Source organism: Camelus dromedarius, chromosome 11 (assembly GCF_036321535.1).
Source record: "Camelus dromedarius isolate mCamDro1 chromosome 11, mCamDro1.pat, whole genome shotgun sequence".
NCBI classification, from domain to species: domain Eukaryota; kingdom Metazoa; phylum Chordata; class Mammalia; order Artiodactyla; family Camelidae; genus Camelus; species Camelus dromedarius.
The window spans coordinates 63,107,874-63,121,227 of record NC_087446.1 but is presented as its reverse complement, the minus strand read 5'-3'; the positions used below and the strand labels follow the sequence as shown (position 1 = coordinate 63,121,227).

General features: G+C 59.1%; 2 protein-coding genes and 1 long non-coding RNA gene across 3 annotated transcripts; 1 reads left to right on the top strand and 2 right to left on the bottom strand.

Annotated features, from left to right (window-relative positions):
• Nucleotides 1–39: 39 nt before the first annotated feature.
• Nucleotides 40–5,020, top strand: SHMT2 (serine hydroxymethyltransferase 2). The gene is made up of 12 exons (XM_031462264.2): nt 40–167; nt 1,148–1,345; nt 1,928–2,007; nt 2,188–2,388; nt 2,678–2,759; nt 2,841–2,963; nt 3,089–3,228; nt 3,539–3,704; nt 3,894–3,993; nt 4,079–4,234; nt 4,313–4,420; nt 4,534–5,020. Exons 1-12 carry the CDS (start codon nt 135–137, stop codon nt 4,659–4,661), a joined length of 1,515 nt encoding a protein of 504 aa, XP_031318124.1. The 5' UTR covers nt 40–134; the 3' UTR covers nt 4,662–5,020.
• Nucleotides 5,021–5,216: 196 nt separating this feature from the next.
• NDUFA4L2 (NDUFA4 mitochondrial complex associated like 2) lies at nt 5,217–7,480 on the bottom strand. The gene is made up of 4 exons (XM_010990986.3): nt 7,344–7,480; nt 6,899–6,987; nt 6,063–6,123; nt 5,217–5,937 (listed from the first exon to the last, which is right to left on the bottom strand). The coding sequence occupies exons 1-4, from the start codon at nt 7,398–7,400 to the stop codon at nt 5,881–5,883; spliced, it is 264 nt and encodes an 87-aa protein (XP_010989288.2). The 5' UTR covers nt 7,401–7,480; the 3' UTR covers nt 5,217–5,880.
• Nucleotides 7,481–7,511: 31 nt separating this feature from the next.
• Nucleotides 7,512–11,511, bottom strand: LOC135322406 (uncharacterized). The gene is made up of 3 exons (XR_010382963.1): nt 11,291–11,511; nt 10,798–10,928; nt 7,512–8,161 (listed from the first exon to the last, which is right to left on the bottom strand). It is a non-coding gene; the product is annotated as an uncharacterized LOC135322406 (long non-coding RNA).
• Between the last annotated feature and the right edge of the window lie 1,843 nt (nt 11,512–13,354).

Below are 13,354 nucleotides of genomic sequence, written 5' to 3'. Positions count from 1 at the left end.
GGTAGCTTCCTGGTAGCTCTTCTCGCGCATGCGCCCTCTGTCAGTTTTCTTCCAACCCCTTACTTGCCCTGGCCGGAGTTAGTGCCTCAACCTCCTGCGGCGTCGACCTCCTGCGGCCTTGACCTCAGTTTGCGATGCTACCTTTCTCTTTGTTCTGGGCGACTCGGGTAAGAACGAGGCTCTGGAGACTGGGTGATCAGTAGAAAGTAAGCTCCCTTCCTACTCTAGCTTCCATTCACAAACTTGGCGTTCTCTTGGCTTTTCCACCCACGTGGTCTGGGTCTTGGGGGACCGGAAGGAGGATGTGCAACTAGAGGATCCCTGAGACCCTAAGTGTGCACACGATGATTGTGGCCCGTCCGCATTACGGGAACCAGACGCCCCAGGGCCTTGTGACCGCCCGTTTGACGTGGCATTAGGGAAGAAAACAGCACTGGATGCCCCCAGGGAACCTATGCTGGCCCACGAGTGGGGTTCCTGGCCTGGCCTGGCGAGCTGAGTCTTGCAAGCTCTGAGCCATGCGGATGATGCAACTGTGCACTCCTGCTTGCATCAGGGGTCCTGTGACTCTGTGGGCTGGAAGGAGGTGCAAAGAGTGGGGAGCCCAAAGTACAACATGTGGGTTCTGGCTTCCCTGCCAGCAGTCCCTCCACCCCCAACCTCTTCCCCAGGGGTTGCTAAGGGCTACCTGCCCACATCCACTGCTCTGGAAATCACCTGTACAGCCATTGCCCTAACCCTTGCCAGCTTGATTGCCTCCCCGCTGCCCCCCACAGGGGTATCCTCTGAAGCCTCTGCAGGAAAACTGTATGTTCCTGTGGGTGGGGACTGCCCCTGTTCAGACACATATGCTTCTAGTGGACAGACTTTTCCCTGATGCTTTCAGAGTGGTTCATGGGCAAAGGTGGAGGGAGATTCTGAGGTGAGGTGAATGGACCGAATCAAAACCACCCCCTGGACATTGATTTCAACCTTGGTTCTAGAACTGACTTTTGAAAGTGGATGTGGGGGTGGTAAGAACTAGAACAAACTGACTAGACAACAAGCTGCTGGATATGGAGCCTGAGGGCCTGATGAGCATGGCTGAGGGTTGTTGAATGTTTTTGTCTGGGCAGTTTTTATTTGACCCTGGCTTTTCCTCCCCTAGCCTCTGCAGAGATGTGGTCAGCTGGTCGGGATGGTCAGAAGGTGCCAGCACAGCGAAGCAGCCCAGACTCCAACTGGAGAAGCAACTGGGGGCTGGTCAGGCCAGGAGAGTCTATCAGACAGTGATCCTGAAATGTGGGAGCTACTGCGGAGAGAGAAGGACAGGCAATGTCGTGGCCTGGAGCTCATTGCCTCAGAGGTGAGGCCTGGGGAGAGGGGCCAGGGCTTGGGCCACTGTGGGTGCTGGAAGTAACAGCTCATCTTCCTGCTATTTCTCCAGCTCTCCCTTTCAGACTCAGGGCCTTCCTGTTGGGCCTCATCTCATTCTCTTCCTACTGTCATCTGAAGCAAAGGCAGGGCCAGACTGGATTATGGGATGGGGGCATTAAAAAGCTTCCAGATTTACACTGGAATTTGACACAACATTGTAAAATAATTATAAATCAATAAAAAATGTTTAAAAAACAAAAGCTTCCAGAGCCTTCTGGGGCTCCTACATTCTAGTCTGGTCCCTCTTCCATCCCAGGAGGGAAGAGGAGCCTAGAAGCACAGATTTGAGTGGACAGGTGGCCTTGCTGGGGACCTGTCACACATCACAGCAGCAGGATTTCTGAGGATGCTGCCTCTGGCTCTGCCCCAGGCCTGGCAAGGAACCCTAAATGAACAGAGCTTTCTGCAGAACCCGGCTCCTCCTTGTGGCCTGGGGCTCTAGCAGGGTGGAGCTGTGGGGTCCAGGGAAGGGGGCTCAATACCTTCTGACATTGCCCCTCCCCCACCCCAGAACTTCTGCAGCCGAGCTGCGCTGGAGGCCCTGGGGTCCTGTCTGAACAACAAGTACTCGGAGGGTTATCCTGGCAAGAGGTGAGGGCTAGGCACCAGGAGGCTGAAGGACAGCCTCAGGGATGGTGCTCCCAGTGGGGGACACCTGCCTGCCCCCTCCTAGTGTGTATAGAGGAGTCGCCTTCCCAGTCCTTTGCTGCTGATCCAGGGGGATGGTGGATCCCTTTCTCTGTGCCTTGATATGCCCCCATCCCATTGCAGATATTACGGGGGAGCTGAAGTAGTGGATGAAATTGAACTGCTGTGTCAGCGCCGGGCCTTGGAGGCCTTTGACCTGGACCCTGCACAGTGGGGAGTCAATGTCCAGCCCTACTCTGGGTCCCCAGCCAATCTGGCTGCCTACACAGCTCTTCTGCAGCCTCATGACCGAATAATGGGGCTGGACCTGCCTGATGGGGGCCAGTGAGTATGGATGGGGTGGGTGATGGGCTTCTGGGCAGTGTGGGCGTGGGACCACGTACTGTGCTCTGTGCAGACGGAACAGGCCTTTCCCTGTCCTGCGAGTTACAGTGGATGAGGATGATAAGACCCTAGTAATCAGCGCCTGGCACAGGGTGAACAGAGCAATGAGGGTGGTACCTGCTAGGAGCTGTGTTCCAGGGACTGAGGCCTTTGGAGTGGGGCAGGAAGGGAGTGGATAAGTCTGGGAGTTATTCCACTCTGAACCTGACTTTTTCTTCTCCCCTCCCAGTCTCACCCATGGCTATATGTCTGATGTCAAGCGGATCTCCGCCACTTCCATCTTCTTCGAGTCTATGCCCTATAAGCTGAATGTGAGTGCTCTAGGGTGTGGGGAGGGAGCTGTGAGGAGCTGCCCACTTTCTCCTTACCACTTTAGCTTTCTGTCTGTCCAGCCCCAGACCGGCCTCATTGACTACGACCAGCTGGCACTCACTGCTCGGCTCTTCCGACCGAGACTCATCATAGCCGGTACCAGTGCCTATGCGCGCCTCATTGACTACGCCCGCATGAGAGAGGTTGGTGGAGGGCTGGAGCACGGCCCCTCCCTCAGGGGTGGTGGGGAGACTCTGGAGAAGGCGCACCCTGGGGCAGGCCTGTGTGGGCCCTCCCCAGGCTGAGGCCTGTCTCTGTACCCGCCCAGGTGTGTGATGAGGTCAAGGCACACCTGCTGGCAGACATGGCCCACATCAGTGGCCTGGTGGCTGCCAAGGTGATCCCCTCACCTTTCCAGCATGCGGACGTTGTCACCACCACCACTCACAAGACCCTTCGCGGGGCCAGGTCAGGCTCCCCTGAGGTCAGGACTTGCCTCTCCCTTCCTTCACGCCCCACCTCCAGGGCAGAGAGGAACTCATTCCTACCTGAAGCCGTGTCTATGAGAGTTTTTCTCTTGCCCATGGTGGCAATTCCATGGCAGAGGGTTTGGGGGTGGAGGTGAGGGCTCCTCCCCTCAACCCCTGGAGTCCAGGGCACCAAACACAACTATGTTGGACTCTGATAGCCCGCAGGGGTCGGGCCCACTGGCTTTGCTCTTCCCGCCCCCTTGCCCTTTCTTTTCACCTTAGATTCTGATCACCTATCTCCCACACAGGTCAGGACTCATCTTCTTCCGGAAGGGGGTGCGAGCTGTGGACCCCAAGACTGGCCAAGAGATCCCTTACACATTTGAGGACCGAATCAACTTTGCTGTGTTCCCATCCCTGCAGGGGGGACCCCACAACCATGCCATTGCTGCAGTGGCTGTGGCCCTAAAGCAGGTAAAGGAGCCTACTCTTGTGGGGTGGGCGGGGTGGGGCCTGGAGGCTCAGACCCTGCACCTGAAGTTGGAGCTGGTGGAAGGGAAGTGCCAGGGTGGGAGGGGACTGGGATGGGGTCACAACTGTGCTGGGGGTGGAGGAACAGAAGGGGCAGGACTTAAGGTGACAGCGTTGCTGTCTTATCTCCAGGCCCGCACCCCCATGTTCCGGGAGTACTCCCTGCAGGTCCTGAAGAATGCGCGGGCCATGGCTGATGCCCTGCTAGAGCGAGGCTACTCGCTGGTGTCTGGTGAGCCATGGGGTTTGCTGAGAGCCTCTGTCATCTCGGGCAGAGGCCCAGGACTCAGCACTTCCCGCTTACTGCCCGCCCTTAGGTGGCACTGACAACCACCTAGTGCTGGTAGACCTGCGGCCCAAGGGCCTTGATGGGGCTCGAGCTGAGCGGGTGCTGGAACTCGTATCCATCACGGCCAACAAGAACACCTGTCCTGGAGATCGAAGCGCCATCACACCTGGGGGCCTGCGGCTTGGTGAGACCTGGGGTACCAGGGGGGAAGGGTGGCTGCCGGGTGCGCTTGGGCTGTGCTGATCCTCCTCTGACTCCCCAGGGGCCCCAGCTCTGACTTCAAGACAGTTCCGCGAGGATGACTTCCGGAAAGTTGTGGACTTTATCGATGAAGGCGTCAACATTGGCTTGGAAGTGAAGAGAAGGACCGGTGAGTGGGCAGGACCCTGACCCCAGCCAGCCAGTTGGCAGTCGCTGTCTCCCCTTCCCCTAGCTGATCTAACAGCCTTCCCGACGCCACTTTTTTCCCTCACTCCTCTCTAGCCAAACTCCAGGATTTCAAATCCTTCTTGCTCAAAGACCCAGAAACAAGTCATCGGCTGGCTGACCTCAGGCAAAGGGTGGAGCAGTTTGCCAGGGCCTTCCCCATGCCTGGTTTTGATGAGCGCTGAAGGCATCTAAGAAATGAGGCCCACAGCCTGACCTTTATTCCTCTTCCCCCAATCTGGACAAGTGGCAAGGTGGGGGGGCTGCTTATCTGCCAATTTTTTGCTGGAGGAGGAGAGGCCTCCCACTTAGGGGAAAAGCCAGGTGTGGTTCCCCTTCCCAGAATTTGTAGCCAAGAAGGTTTCTTCTTGTAACAAGACTTAGAAGGAGGCGGCTTGGGGCTTTCTGCCCTAACTGCTTCCATTATCTCAGTGTTATAGACTCCCTGCTCTTTCTTGGGGAGGGGGAGTTCCCGTTGTGAGCCAGAGGAAGGGGTGGGTTGGCACCCTCCTTTCCGTTTTTATCTAATAAAATGCTAACCTGCTCTGAGCTTCTATTACTGTGGGAGGGGTCCCCTGGGCCAGGTGGTGATTTGTCTCCCTCAACGTGTTCCTCCCTTCCCTCCCACCACCACCACAAGGACCCCCGGGGCTGCAGCCTCCTCTCTGTCTCTGATCAGAGCCGACACCAGACGTGATTAGCAGGCGCAGCAAATTCAATTTGTTAAATGAAATTGTATTTTGCCCACGGCTGCTTCTGTTTGATCCCTGGGGACGGAGGGGGGCAAGGGAGGGGTGGGGAAGGCAGGGAGAGGCCCAGGTGTGAGGCAGGAGGGGGTGCCCATTGGCACGAGAGGCAGCGGGCTTGGGCACCAGGAGGAGCGAGCTGCGCAGAGGGACGTAGGTGCATCCTCACAAGCTGGCTGGGCTGTCAGGGGCGAGCCCAGTCGAGCCCAGTCGAGTCAGGGCAGCACCGCCCCTGGGCTGGCGCCTGGAGCCTGGGCTAACATGGGGCCCGCCACGTCACTTGGCAATCAGAGGCCCCTGCTTGCTCTTGGCTCACGTAGGCCACGCTCAACACGTAGCATACACACCACACCCTGTGAGGCCCGGGTAGCGGGGCAGAGGGGCTGACATGGCCCTTTTAGGTCAACCAGGATGCTGCCTGCCCTCCTAGCTCCCCCTCCCCCTCGTGAGACTCAAGCTGAGGGTCAGAGGCGCTTCCGCTGCTGGGAGTGAGGGAAGAGGCTGGGGGTGGGGCTACCTCCCCTCCTCGTGGGAACCCGGCCTGTGTAAGCAAGAGCTGGACAGGGTGGCTAGAGTGGCGCCCTGGGGTGGAGGGTGGAGAGTGGAAGAAATGAGTAGGCTGGCTGGTGGTTCACATGGACGTGCACTGCTGCCAGGCTTAGAAGTCTGGCCGGTCCTTCTTCAGCTTCTTATAGTCAGTGGAAACTGCAAGGAACTATGGGAGAGAAAGGGGGGTTGCACTGAGTGCCCAGGCCTCCCTTTGCTGGGGGTCAGGGGTTGTGGAGCTGGGATCAAGAGATGAGCGGATGGAGGTGCAACCCTAAAGCCACTGGCAAGTACCTTGTATTGGTCATTGGGGCTCAGGCGGTTCCACGGCTCTGGGTTGTTCTTTCGGTCCCAGCTGTAGAGAGGGAGGAGGGTTAGGGCTTCCTCTCTGGGAGCTAAGGGGACATCTAGGGTCTCTGCCCCCACCCCAGCACCCCTTTCTCTGTAGGGGTCCATTTCCCAGAGACTGAGACAGGAGGGGGCGCGTTATTGGGTGCTGACAAGGGAGACAAGAAGGCTGTCACTATTGTCAGTGTGGGGCCAGGTGACAGACTGACAACCTAGCCCAAGGAATCCCACCTGCTCCCTAGCACCCTAGGTTAGCCCTGCAGAGCAGAGAGGTGGGAATCAGGCAGAAATCCCAAGGTGCTGGGGTTGCAGTGATGTGCCTCGAATTGAGACAACAAATTCCACCTCTGGCGGGGCTTGGCATCTCCCTGAAGCCCATCTCTCCCCGCAGCCCTGGCCCCAGAAGCACCCCCAACAGCTCACCCAGCCACCCCCACTCCACCGTGCTTGGGCAGCAAGATAGAGGTACCCAAAGGCTGCCAGCGGTGGCGGCGGCAGCGGAGGCAGCAGAGCCACGTCGCCATGGTAACCAGGCCGGTATAAGTTCTGCAACCCAAAGCTGGCCTACTCTTGAGCCACCAAGGAGTGAGGAGGAGTGAGCGGTCAGTCAGTCGGGTGGGCCCTAGGGGAGGTGGGGGCCTCCCAGGTCAGGAGCTGGCTCCAGCCCCTAGATGCCTGGGGATTTCCACCAGGACCTCTTATTCCCACCGTCCCTGAGAGGCATTCCTACCCCATCTTGCCCAACCCAGGACCCCTTACTGTGACCCAAGCCAGGGCTTTACCAGACGTCCGGGCTGCGCAAGGCGAGCCGTAGCAAGTAGAGTGCAGCGCTGCCCATGCCCAGGCCAATGAAGCCAATCATCGGGATAAGCTGTGGGGAAGACAGAGGGCACTTTCAGGGTTGGCCCCCCTCCCAATCGCCCTTTACAAGCTTTTCTGCTCTCGCTCACCCCCACCCCGGGTCTGGCGCTCCCTCCCCTCTGGAAGCAGGGACCTGCACCCTCCCACACCACATTTCCTGCCATAGTTGCCCTCGTCCTACAGTGAGCCTGTCTGAGCTAGATTCAAGGAACATGGGGGTGAGGGGGCATATTGCAGACATAGATTGAAGGCACCCTGGAGAAAGATTAGGAGCATTGGGGAAGGCAGGATACTGGTAGATTTGGGGGCTGCAGAGGCATCCAGAGAGTTAGGAGATAGAATCATGGCTCCTGGAACCAAACTCACCCCAGGATGTCTCTTAATCTGCCGGTAGAAGCGGGCTCCAAGGCTGGTTCCTGCCATATCGCCTCTCCAGTGTCTGGTCCTCTCCAGCGGCCCTACTCCCTTGCTCCTCCTGGGGTCCCGCCCCACTCTGGGGAGGGGTCAGCCCAGCCCAGCCCAGCCCAGCCCAGCCCAGCCCAGCCCAGCCTGGCTGCTTCCTCAGACTCACTCCACCTCCCATCTCTCAGCCGGGAGATTGTTAGGGAGCAGAGGGATTTCTGCTCCTCCAGTCCTGGTCCATGGGACACTATCATGCTTTGGGCTTTGGGCTGGTCCAAGGGAGAGGCCTCTCAGACTCTGACCCAGAGACTGATTGAGGGGGGATCCAGAAGTGGGAGAAAGGACTCACCAGGGGACAGACAGGCCTCCGGCAAAGCACAGATGTGGAGTGTTCACAGGGAGGACCAGGAGGGGTTGGTGACGAGTGAAGGTATCTGCAAAGCTTCCCTGATACCCTGAGAGCCACCCAGGAGCTGTCAGGTCTTGGGGACTCTGCTTCTGTCTCCCTCCACAGGATAGTGGGAAGAGGAGGCAGACAGAGAGACCGACAGAACTAAAGTTGCCCCAGCCGCTCTAGTCTGGGCAGTTTTTCCAAGTTGTATTGTGGTTGGCCTGGAATAGTGTTTGGAGAACAGGGGAGCCAGGCATTATCATAAATCTGGCTCAGGATAGAATAAGTCAGTTATTAAAGTCTAGGGGCTTGAGAGACTTTTTCCCTCTGCCTACCTTGGGTAGGGGGTGAAGGTGGAGAGCCATCCAGGGAAGCCACTTTATGCCTCTGGCTGTGATAGAGAGAAAGCAAATGGAGTGAAGGAAATAAGGAAAGATAGAAAAGATGTTGAAGGAGGGATGAGAACAAGACAGAGAGAGGTATAGAGCGATTTCCTCCCTTTGCACAACCAACTCAGGTGTGTGCTATGTTGTCAGGGTGGGAAGGCTCATTGCCACTGTTTTTGAGGAACTGGGATCCAAGGGACCCAGGAGCTGAACCCTAATCACCTCTCCCCACTACTATGCTAACTTCTACCCTCCCTGCTGCGCAGCTACCCATCCTACAGAGCTGCCCCACTTCTCCACTCCAGGACCCCGTGGTGTCCAGGCAGGGTCGAGTTTTGCACCCACCGCTGGGCCTCTCGGACGAGGCATCCTTTCCTGTGGGTCCTCTTCCTCTTCCCCACCCTCCTTTCACTGATACCTCCCCCGCCTCCTGTGCTGACAAGCTCGGCTGTAATTAGGCTGCGGGGTCCTGGGCTTTCCGCCTCCCTCCGGCGGATAATGAGATAAAGTGTCAGAGACACGGGGAGAACAAAGAGACAGAGACTCGGTGCTTACGTGTGTGGGGGGCAGGGGAGGGGGACTGACGGGGTGTCAGGGCCTGGAGCAGAGCAGAGCCCGGCCCTCCCTGAGCACTCGCACCTCCAGGGCTGGGTCAGGGACTGGAGTGTCCTATCACCTGTGCCCCCTAGCCCTCCAGCCTCTGGAACTAAAAGTTAATCCTGGAGCTTGAGGTGCCACACAGCTGGGCTGCACATCTGGCTCTGAGTGGCACAGCTGGGGCGCCAGGACGCAGACAAGGATGTCTGGCTCCTGCGTCACGCCTCTTAGCTTCTTGGGCCCTTGCCTGTCTTCCGGTGCTCTTCCTTGTGATGTCCAGTGACCTGAGCCTATCACATTCTGGACTCTCCGCTCCGCTTCTTTCCTAGAGCCGCTGGGGATCCTCCTGCCTTGGGCCTCTGCCCTTGCTCTCCGAGTTTCTTACTATATCATTACTTCTGCTCTGGCCTCTCTGGGGTTCCTTGACCCTTCACCTGCTTCTGGTACTTGTCTCTGTCCCCTTCTCTGTGACCCTATTTCTAAGTCCCCTCCCATCTCTGAATTGTGGTCTCTGGGACTGAGCTGAGACACGGAACTTGGGCTCCAGATCCCATTTCTTCCCACCATCCCGCACTTTACCACCAGAAGGACTCAGGTCATGCTGACCGAGCCGGCAGAAGTCATTAGCTGCGGATTAGGCGTGGCTGGGGGCAAGCGGGTGCCCCCCTGGGATCCAACTCTGAACGCTAAACTGCACAGGACGCTAATCCGCGCTCTGGCGGAGCTGAATGTCAAAAGCAGCTGGGCTCGAGGGAGAGAGCTGGCAGCGGGGCCGTGGGCGCGGGCGCCCCCTGGAGGCGGAGCTGCTCTCAAGCGCTTAGGGGAGGTGCCTCGGGCGCCTCCTGTCGGACCGCGCCGGCCCTGCGCTCCGCGGCTTTCGAGTAGGTAAGTTAGGGCCAGGCGGGTCGGTACCTGCCGGCACGCGGTTCCTGCCACTCCCGCCGCCAAGGTAGTGGGTCCTGCAGCCTCCACTCTTCTGTGTGAGGTGGGGCCGAGTGGAAGGAAGGAGAAGGGACGCAGAAGCTCCCAACTCGCCAGCCGCGGGCACCCCAGGTTCAGGCTGGTTCCTCTCGCCAGGCTGGGTGTCCCAAGATGCCTGGGGCTCCGTCTCTGCTCTGAGTCTCCCCTGCGACCCTGCCTGATCCAGTCTCTGGCTGCCCTTTTTCTGCCCCTTCTTCAGGCCTCGTCTGTCACTGTCTCTTTTCCTTCTCATTCTGTCTGTCTCTCCCTCTGCAGCTCTCTTTACTTGGCTTTGTCCCTCTGCATCTGTTTCTGTGTCTGCCTGTGTTTGTCTCTCCTTCCCTCTACATCTCTCTACCTCGCTGTCTCTCTTTCTCTGTCACTCTCTTTATCTCTGTCTCCCCCTTCCTATTTCCCAGTTCTGTTACTATTCTTTGGCTTGCTGCCCCTGGGGGTCTGCACCAGTCCAACGAGACAGCCTGGGGACACCTTGGGGCACTGCCCAGCGTCCCCTTCCCAGTCACTTCCACATTCCTGTCACCTTCGTGCGGCCTCCGTCTTTCCTCTGCTGCAGTGGGGCGTGGAGGGGGCGCCCTGGAGAGAAGACACAGTACCCAGCATCTGCTCGGGAGCCCGGGGCCCCTGCCCCCTCTGTCACTATTAAGGGCGCAGGGTCCCGAGGCCCTGAGATGATCATGATTGCATCAGCCAGACAGCCTCGGAGCCAGGAGCCGCCCGGCGAGCAAACCAGCGAGACAAAGACGCCCGCGCCATCTGTTTATGCAAAGCACTCTCCGCCGGGGACCCCGGCGTCCCGATGCCTGGCCCTGTTCGGGGCACGGGGTCATGAGCCCGCTCCTGCCTGGCGCCCCCGCCGCGCTGCAGCTCCCCCGCTCCCCAGCACCCAGAGGGGCCGCGGGGCGAGCAGAACCGAGAGGGGCGGGGGGTGTTGATGTGATTGGAGCGGACGCGGCTGTTTCTTCAATAATGGATGGAGATGATGCGGACCGCGGAGCCAAGCCCGCCCGGAGAGGAGAGAGGAATAGAAATGGAGAGAAGAAGGGGCGGGGGGCGGGAGACTCACCCTGGCAAGCGCGCGCGAACCCGCGCACACACACGAGCGTGTGTGCGTCACACTGTCATTCGAATACACGCCGCCGCTGCGAAGCTCACACCCAGGCACACGCCCACGAACTGTCACCAAGACACACACACCTGCAGGCAGAGACGCCAGAGCAACACACTCACCAGAGGCTTTTCCTGATTCTCACACAGTTCTGCAGACAGAGGCACACGGAAATGCCCACAAGCGGGGCACACGCAGGCATGAAGAATGCACAGATAGGTAGATATGTCAAAGCAAATATGCACACCCAGACACTCAGGGGCTTAGACAGCCAAAAATCTTAGAGGTTGGGGATGAGGGCAGAATGGGGACAAGACACATTCAGCGGCACAGACATATACCAGGCGCGCGCGCGCGCACACACACACACACACACCTGGGGGCATTGACACCCATAATCTGCAGGAGCACAGAGACACCCCCACCTACCCCTACACATTCAGTTTCTTACCCACACGTATGCAGGAGTTGCTGCCTGTGCCCTGCGGTGGTGAACTGTGCCAGAGAGGTCGCTGGCGTTCCCTGAAGCAGGCCTTGTTAATGTAGCCATGTAATGAGGTTCTGGTGATAGGAGATGCCTGGGGCTGTGGACACTTGTGCCCCCGCTTGACTGCCTACAAACTTCCTTCCTTGGCCCACAGGGCCGGTGGTGTGGACTGTAGGCCACTCTGGCCAGAGCCTCAACCCCAACCCCAGCAGCTGGGGGAGAGGGGGGTACCATATCGGCAGCTGCTTAGGGAGACTCCCAGGATCCCCAACACAGCCAGGAGGCAGGCTCATCTCTGGTGTTGCCCAATCTTTTGACTTCAAGGGGCACTTTATTTGCTAAGAGCAGGGTGGGCACTGGGGAGGGATAGGATGCCACTTGGGTCCTGAACCCTGGTAACCGGGCCCCTCCTTTGGTCTGTTTTCAATTCAGTCAGCTCCTTGGCCCAGACTTATGACCTTTGCAGCGTAAGGCAGCATCATCCATCACCTAGGCTGCAGCTTGCAGGAGTGGGGGCGTTAGGGGGCTCACACAAGGTCGCTGTCCCTCTTGCCTCCCTCTCCTGAGACCTGCTCTCTGCCCGCCGGCCAGGGCTCAACCGGCGGGCAAGCCCTGGGGGGAGGTGTGTCCAAGGTGCTCACCTATAACTGGGCCTTGTGTCCCCACCCTGGCACCCGGCACCCCAGCACCCGGCCTTCTAGCTCGGCACAGCCGGCCTCCCCGCTCCTCCCGCCCTCCCTCTCTCGGGCCCTTTGCTTAATTTCCTATTAACTGCTGATAAATCCAATTAAACCGCCGCTCTAATTAGGGACAGCTGCCGGCTCCGCGAGGCGGGGGAGGAGGGTGCCCCTCGAGTGTAGGGGGAGAGAACAGCCTCTCTCTCCGCTTCTCTGTACCCCCACACCCGCATCGCCGCCCAATGAGCCAGTAAATTGGTTTTGCTTCAGCATTGGGGGGGGCCCTCTTGAGGATCTCGGATCGGGGGGCTCTGGGTTTGAGTCCTCCAGATCGCTTGATGAAGAGTTGCGACCAGAGCCCTATATGTCTTCACCCCCCGCCCCCACATTTGTGGTGGGCGGGTCCCGAGGAGGAATGGGCGCAAAAGGGTTAATGTGGGTGTGGTGGTGGAGGGGGGAGGTTTGTGATCTGCTCCTTTTCTAGCCCAAGCGTGATTCAAGGGGGCTGCCTGAGTCTTTCTTTACGACCCCATCGCCACCCCCAGGCATCCGGGACAGTCAAGGGCAAAGGGAACAGGAAACCGAACCAGATTCTGAGCCTAGTTTTCCCGTGTGCTTCCCTACCCCCAACACACCTCGGCCTTCTGGAAGGAAGGGGGGCGCGCCCGTCCTGGGCCCTCCTCTTCCCCAGCCCAGCTGAGCCTCTGCCCTCCCCCCCGCCAGCAGCAGATGGTGCCCAGGCTCCCGCTGCCAACCTTGCTAGGCGGTGCCAACCTCAGGCCTGGCAGACAACCGGCAGAAGAGAAGAGGATCTCCTGGCAGGCCAGGCTGACCCTCCCCCATCCTCCGTCAAGCTCAAGACCCTCCGCCAGCCCCACTCCAGCGGCCACCCCAGGTTGCTTCTTACTGGTGGGCTCCCAGGTCCCTAAACTCCTCGTATCCTTCAGCTCCCTTTCCCACACCTTCCCTCTCCCTGCCACCTGCCACCCAGACCGGGGCCGGTTATTTGCATATTTACATATGCAAATAATAACATTTGCATACAGCGCATCGTAGGGGGCTCCGCGTGAGCCAGTTAGCTGTCTGCCCCGCGCCCTCTCACTCCGTACCTGTCGCAAAGGGCTGGAGCGGGGGCCGCGCAGGAGGGGTTAGGCCCCCTGGCCTCGTTCGCTTAGTTCCCGGAGGACGTGAGGAAGTGTTGCCATGGAGACGGCACGCACCCCACCCCCTCCCAAGCCCAGGGTCTCCGGCTTGGTGTCTTCAGTTCTCTCCTCTCCCCACCCTCCCCACCGCCCCCACCCCCCGCTGGTCCCTCGCTCTCCAACCGAGATCTCGCATCGCCCCCTGGCGG